Below are 7206 nucleotides of genomic sequence, written 5' to 3' on the forward strand. Positions count from 1 at the left end.
TCAATTTTCAATGTTTTGTTTACAAATGAAGGAAACTCATTTATATAGGAAATGAGCACATCCAAATAGTGGGAAAAGACAATAAAAGTGAGTTAATTTTGTTAATCAATAGTTAACTTCACTAAACAATAATTAGCACATGTTTATTATTTGAAATTATGGAGTGCATATAGGTATTTTCTTAAATATAGGAAAATATAATGATTACCTGTATGAATGAATTATGACTCTTGGAGAAATCACTTGTGAGACACATATCTACTATTCAATTGACACTGGAAGATTCTTAAAAGTTTGAATAGTCAAGTGGAAGAGTCAAACTATCACATAACATTTTAATAAATGAATTTCACTTCTTTCAAGTTGGAAACATGAGTTTTGTATATATGTATATATATTCTCTAATTTCATCTTCCAAAACTTGAAATATTTATGTTGACTATTTCATGTAATTTTTTTCTTTATTTCTTTTTGTCATGTTTATTGTATTTATTCTTTTTAGTTTCTCTTTTCTTTCTTCAACAAATTCTTCTTGATCCTTATCAGTGTAGGAAAATTGATTACCTAGTTTCTAAAAATGAGAGCCAAAATCTTCCCTATCATTTCACCCGAAAACTAGAACATCGAATGTTGTAGTACTTTATCATATCCAAAACTAGTTTTTGGCAACCGTCACAAAAATAGTTATCTCAAAGCTTCACCTGTTCCAAAAATAGTTAGACATGGTAAATTACTTCTTTCTCTTGTGATTTAGATGCGCATCTACCATCCACCAAACGACTGAAGTGTTCGAATTATTTCCACTTTAACGAAAAAGTTAAGATATATTTAAGATTTAGAAGAAAAAATATATAATTTTTCCATTTTATAAAAAAATAAAACATTAAATATATAAAAGTTCTATTACGCAGCATAACTGATACAACCGTCCTGGGAAAATTGCTCTGGGCTAAGACGACGCTGGCATGCTGGCCTCATTCTCGCAGCATAATATGAAATCCAGCAAATACAGACATACAGGACAAATGAACCGTTAGAAACAATATGTTTCATAGGTATCTCATGAACATGCAACTTACTTACCGACAATGGTCTTAGGAAATCTCAAATGACAGTTCGGTTCCAACATATAATTGTCGCCGCAATTACTTTTAGCCACTCCACACAACCCATAAAAAAGGCATTCCAAACCAAAAATGATTGAACATAATGCCTATCCAAGGCTTCATCAAGTCAAACGAGGGAACATCAGAGTCATGTATAAAGAACCAGAAAGGGAAGGGAACAACGGAATTATTCTGGAGAATGCAAAAGCAGAACTAGCCAAGGCAAAGGAAGAGCTCAATAGAGCTAAGGAGAGTTCCATGCAATCCTGGCTTGACTCGGAGCCTCTCATAGATGAACTTGAAAAGCAGAAAGCCAATCTTGCGGATGCTCAACTACGTGAAAATGCATCAAAAACTGTCAATGAGAGGCCGGAATCGCAGCTTGAGACCATCCACAAGAGCATCAAATCCAAAAGAGAGGATCAACTCAAGACAGAATTGATGATCCAAGAAACCAATCAAACTTTGGATCACATGCGTAACGACATGGAAAGGCTCAAACTTGAGAGAAACAAAGAAAAGCAAACACTAGCAAAACTGAGGCAAACCCTGCATCTAAGGAAGCAATCAGTTCAAACTTTGCAGCTCACTCTTCGAGCTGTACTGCTGGAGTCAGATGCTGTGGAAGAATCTTCTGCCAAAGTTCTTCAACAGATAAAGCTTTCAGAAAATCACAGAGACGTTGTCCAGCTTACAAAGGAAAACTACTATGCCCTAAAACGAAGAGCCAAAGAAAAGATTTCACACACAAATTCACGTGTTTCTGTTTACATGGAGCAGAAACATGCAGCTGAGGCTACCCACGATTTCGTGTTATCAAGATTGAACAAAATTTATTCCAGTAGATCATGGACTATGAACAAAAGAAAAATAATGAGGCAACGGTACACAAAAAGGAATACAAAAGGCCAAGACACGATTATTGAAGAGGAAGTGACAACAAATGCTTTACTTAAATCCTCTGCTCAGGAATCACTACGTAAGTTCAAAGGGGGGAAACTACAAAAGTCCAGAAAATCAGTAAGTAATCATGTCAAAATAATAAGGAAAAAATCATCCATTTTGTATATGTTAAGAAAATGTCTCTATGGAAGTTAAGAAATCAGGTGGATGATTCCATATTTTCTTAAATGAATCAATAAAGCAACAACAATAATTTTTCATAGAACGATGAAAAGTTTAATTTTTTATAAAATTGATATCATTCAAATCAGCATAGGGAAGTTTTACTGATTTGCTATCTTGATATTAACACGCTGCCAGAAATGTTGCTGGTTGACCATATACCATTGGAGGATAAAAGCAAAGAAAAACAGGGCAAGTGAGTTGTTGGGAAGTCTCGTTATGAGCTGTCTCAATCTGCCTATCTCTTTTACAAAAAAATCACCGGTTGATGATCAAAGAGTTTGACAGAACAAAAAGTAAGATATGGATAGCTCTGTCACAACTTAACAATCTACAAAGCATAAATTCGAAAACATACACTATATCTAATGTTTTCATAGATTACTGACAAGAAAAAACAGAAATTGTTGGCAGTGTAATTGGCATTCCCCTCACAGGCATCTGATTTTTCAGCCGCATGCACCATTACTTCAAGAACTCTACTTGAACATTTTAGAATAAGCCTGTTTCTCTCTATCGCGTCTATCAGCAACCTGTATCCAAAAATTGTAGTCAGAAAATTTTTTCATTTGTCTCAATGAAATGAAAAAAAATGGCATGTACGATGATAGAAGAAATAAAAAAGTGAAATGACTGGCCTTCTTCCTGGCAGTGGCATACTCCTTTTTAATCCCTCCTGAAAAAGAGTAGCAAGTGGATTAAGCTTTATTAAAAATACCATAGCCTAACTTCACAACATCAGTAAACTTTGAAAACAAAGAGTCATGATCTAATGATTGATAGGATCTCTCTACATTTACTTTTGTTTCCTATAACAACATCGAAAATTACAATTTTTTAAAAGCAAACATTAATTTCATTCTCACCATTATTGTTACTTTCCTTTCAAGAGATTTCAGAATTCAGACTCAGTGATTGCAGAAAACATGTGATTTAGAGGATTTATTTGCCTAAACAGGATGACTTTTAAAGACGAACATAATGAAATGGAAATAGTAGTTACTAGCCAACTACACCATGATCTCATTTTAGCACTGTATCTCATCCTGACGTACTTCAACTGTGTTATGAATAAAATAAGGTCCTAAATGAGAAAAATCTTCAGTCCAAACAAGTTCATCATGAACCCAGGATGTTCATTCCTCAACAACAAATCCATTGATTTAAGATAACCAATTTGTACAAAGCTTGCATGACATGAGCTGAAGCAGGAATGAAATAAAAACACATCGAATTTAAATAGACAACTACCATCATTAGGCTCCAACTCTAATGCTTTCTTGAAGCTTTCAAGAGCTGAATCCAGGTCATTGAGTAACATATATGCCTGAGATTAAGCAAACAAAACATGAACAACAAATTACAAGATACAAAACATGACACAATGGTCAGCTTGCAGAATACATGAATTATTTATCCCCTATGTAGAAGGTGGTGAAAGGTATAACAATTAACATAAGCAGACATAATAAGAATGTGAACACAGTCCAGACACCTAATGGCAAGAATCTAATCCAAATTAGCATAAATCAAAATAGAATTACAATAATTGGGAAGGATTATCTCAAACTTAAAACCACAATGAAAATTAAAACAGTCTACAGAGCACGCAATTCACTAGCCAGTATCAAGCACTTCCATCATCAGCCTATTCTCTTCATTGGAAGATGTCAACTAACCTGGCCTTTTCGAAACAGAGCTTTTGCATTATCTCCATCGTGCATTGCAAAGTCTGAATCCAGTAGCGCTCCTTGTAGATCTCCTATTTTCAATTTACAAGCCTAAGAAATAAAACAACAGGACTCAAGTCATTAGTTAAGGTACCAGATCGAAGAAAACAAAATGTCTGCAGAGTACATAACATATTTTATGAAGGCCATACATTGGAAAAAATAAATCAAGAGAGCTGAAAGGCTTCCGGTTAACTCTAGCAGACCCAGACACAGGAAGGTAACAATTAAAATACATTTTCATGGTTATACGTATTACTTCCATTCTCAAATCACCCACCCTGAAAGTCTGAGAGTAAGTTTTAAGTAACGTGCACACACTAATAAAAACATGCATTCACAAGGCAGTAGCCTGATCCTTATGTTAAAAATTAATCGTCACTCAGCTTGTTCTAAGAGAATATACATCATTAATGACTCCCCAAAACTATAATAAGCAAAAGCTAGAGAGATAAAATCATTACTCGGCCTTTAGCCAAATATCTTAAGCTTATTAATAAGCTGGTCCTTGACAGTAAACAATATTTTTTAGTCATAGTAACTGATGGCAGTAGTGGTTACTTACAGAACTATTGGTAAATATTTGAGATTTTGTCTTCCTTAATGAAGCACTGTTCTCTGCAAAGTAAAAAGAAAAAGCAAATACATAAGATAGTAAAGATGAAGCAGAGAAGTATCAAGATAGTTCAATAGCAAGAGCCAAAATGTAAAGAGACAGACCTTGGTCAATGTCGTCCTTCTCCCAACACACATCCAAATAGCGCAACGCTTTGCGATACTTTCTCAATGCCATCTTATAATCTTGCTTCTGTTTGTGAGAAACAGTCAAGTCCAAGTTAAACATTAGCTTTATAAACATCATTAGTGTAAAAAATAATTACTGTCATCCAATTATAAATCATAAAATACTTGTGATTTTCAAGATAATTATAGTAAATGTCTACAAATATAGCATACACTATCAATTTGTGAAAAAGATGACAACAATTTAGTTTGTTCAGGAGTATCTCATCAGATGCTACAATACAAGTGCATAGACTTTTTACTCAAAACATTACTACCATATATCACAACAATTATAGACACAAACAAAAACTTTAACCTTGTACTGCTCATTCCCCAGAGCCTTGATAGAGTCCACAGCACTCGTCCACCAAGAAAGTTCATCAGGTTTGACATCAAGATCAGCAGGCCAATCAGGATAAGTGTCACCATCATTAAAGAAGTTAACAACTCCATCATCTTGCCCTTCGGGAATTTCCCCACAATCCTCTATTACAACAGTCTGAGTTGGACGGTCGTTCTCACCAGTAACAACGTGTTCGGCGGAGCGAACAACACCCATTCCTTTAACAACTCTTCCGAACACCACGTGTTTACCGTCCAAGTGAGGGGTGCGTGTGGTGGTGATGAAAAACTGAGAACCGTTGGTATTGGGTCCTGCATTGGCCATGGAAAGCATCCCCTTCCTCTCGTGCTTCAGGTCCAAGTTCTCGTCCTCAAACTTCAGGCCGTATATGGATTCCCCTCCTGTGCCGTCGCCAGCAGAGATGTCGCCACCTTGGATCATGAACCCTTTGATCACACGGTGGAAACATACGCCCTGCATTAACAGCAGCAGAAAAAAAAAAAAAAAAAAAACCCTTTTCAGAATTGGAAAGATAAACTAGGAAATAAGACTAAGAAGAAGAAAATAAAGGACCTTATAGTGGAGGGGGACATTGGTGTTGGGTGCTATGCCCTTTTCCCCAGTGCAAAGGGCCCTGAAATTCTCTGCAGTTTTGGGAACCAAGTCGTGGAAGAGTTCGATGACGACTCTGCCCTCTAACTCGCCGGCGATGCTAATGTCCAAAAAACATTTAGGGTTTACCATTTTGGGAAGGTTGAGGAGAGAAATGAAAGAATGGAAAGAGGAAGATGAAGCAGTAGGTAGGTAAGTTGAGTACAAAACCCTAATCCCGCTTTTTAATTTCAAACTCCTTTGTTTTCGTGCCCAGGAGCGACAAAACTTATACGGTTAACCATTCCACGTGTCACTGATCGCGCCTTTTCTTCTTTCCTTTGTCTGCGCCACAATAAGGAAAAACAGTAACAAATCTATCTTCAGTGTATAGTTTAATTAATTAATAATAGTAGTTTAAAAGATAATAATAATAATAAATAACTATAGAAATGCACGTAGATGTACACTGGTTTTCGTTGAAAGAAGATGTTGTTGACCGAATTTTGGAAAACACTAGTTACTGAGTAAAAGTGGAGGTACTAAGTTGTTATGGTAGTAAGTTATCTATGTGTTATCATAAGTTATGAATACCTAATATAGTGAGTTAAAGCATACTTCATAATACTCTTCTCTTCTAGTAAGTAGTTATGTGATATCCTAATTTATTATTTTCAAATTCCTATTCTTAAAGTCTATTAATAAGAAAAAATAATATTTACTTATATTATAATAATGAAAATAAATAATAATTTCATATAAAATATTTTAAAAATAAAATGACATAATAATGTATTATTCTTTTGGAGAATTTTAGTATTTTATAAACTTAGTTAAGATTCTTTTAAATATTAGTAACTATTTACAACAATCATCTAATTAGAAGGTGTACCTATTAATTATTATTAATGGAAGTTTTTTTAGTGAACTAGGTCTCTTGGATTCTTTCTTTATAGGTTTTCCCATATTAAAAGTCTTTGGCCTGTTTGTTGATTTCTCTTTTTTGTTTGGTGTATCCCATTGTTTGCTTATTATTATTATTATTTATTGTTTGATATTTTTCTCTAGCATGATAATATTTATACAAGGAATAATTGATTTAGGTTTTGTTATTGTTTCTGCTTGTTATGTTTGTTCATTTTGGTAATGGGCTAAAGAGTGAGTAAAAAAATTTAGGATTTTGGATTTCTTGTATTAAATTTTTTTTTATAAGGGTTTCAAGTAAGTGTGTTTCATTGTGGTAGATAGTGGTATAACTAGGTTACCATTGTTGCTTGAGGGAAAATGTATTAATGTGGAGGGAACTCGCATTTGAAGGGGATAATGTTAGAATTTGAAGTGAATTTGAGTCTTACATTGAGTATGAATGATAAAGTTAAAAAACATATATATAATGAATAATCCCACAAATTCTTTATCTTAAGGCTTTGGATTGGAAATGGTGTTATGATCTCTTGTAAGGGTTGGTCATGGCTCATAGTATCAAATATTCCAGTTAACACCATCAAAAAACTCAACTATGTAA

At 34.3% G+C, this 7206-nt stretch overlaps 1 protein-coding gene across 1 annotated transcript; it reads right to left on the reverse strand.

Moving 5' to 3' along the window:
* Positions 1-2432: 2432 nt before the first annotated feature.
* LOC137808321 (peptidyl-prolyl cis-trans isomerase CYP40) lies at positions 2433-6060 on the reverse strand. The gene is made up of 8 exons (XM_068609375.2): positions 5664-6060; positions 5064-5564; positions 4682-4769; positions 4527-4579; positions 3911-4012; positions 3483-3558; positions 2870-2907; positions 2433-2764 (listed from the first exon to the last, which is right to left on the reverse strand). Exons 1-8 carry the CDS (start codon positions 5832-5834, stop codon positions 2711-2713), a joined length of 1083 nt encoding a protein of 360 aa, XP_068465476.1. The 5' UTR covers positions 5835-6060; the 3' UTR covers positions 2433-2710.
* Positions 6061-7206: the final 1146 nt, after the last annotated feature.

This window comes from Phaseolus vulgaris, chromosome 3 (genome assembly GCF_051622355.1).
Source record: "Phaseolus vulgaris cultivar YP4 chromosome 3, ASM5162235v1, whole genome shotgun sequence".
Classification (NCBI taxonomy): domain Eukaryota; kingdom Viridiplantae; phylum Streptophyta; class Magnoliopsida; order Fabales; family Fabaceae; genus Phaseolus; species Phaseolus vulgaris.

Excerpts from the sequence above, each read along its gene's own strand:
- LOC137808321 (XM_068609375.2), bottom strand. The coding sequence starts at position 5,834 with ATGGTAAACCCTAAATGTTTTTTGGACATTAGCATCGCCGGCGAGTTA. Across the intron at positions 4,770-5,063 it reads TGGGGAATGAGCAGTACAAG|AAGCAAGATTATAAGATGGC; the intron begins GTTAAAGTTTTT and ends TCTCACAAACAG. Across the intron at positions 3,559-3,910 it reads CTCTGTTTCGAAAAGGCCAG|GCATATATGTTACTCAATGA; the intron begins GTTAGTTGACAT and ends GCTTAATCTCAG.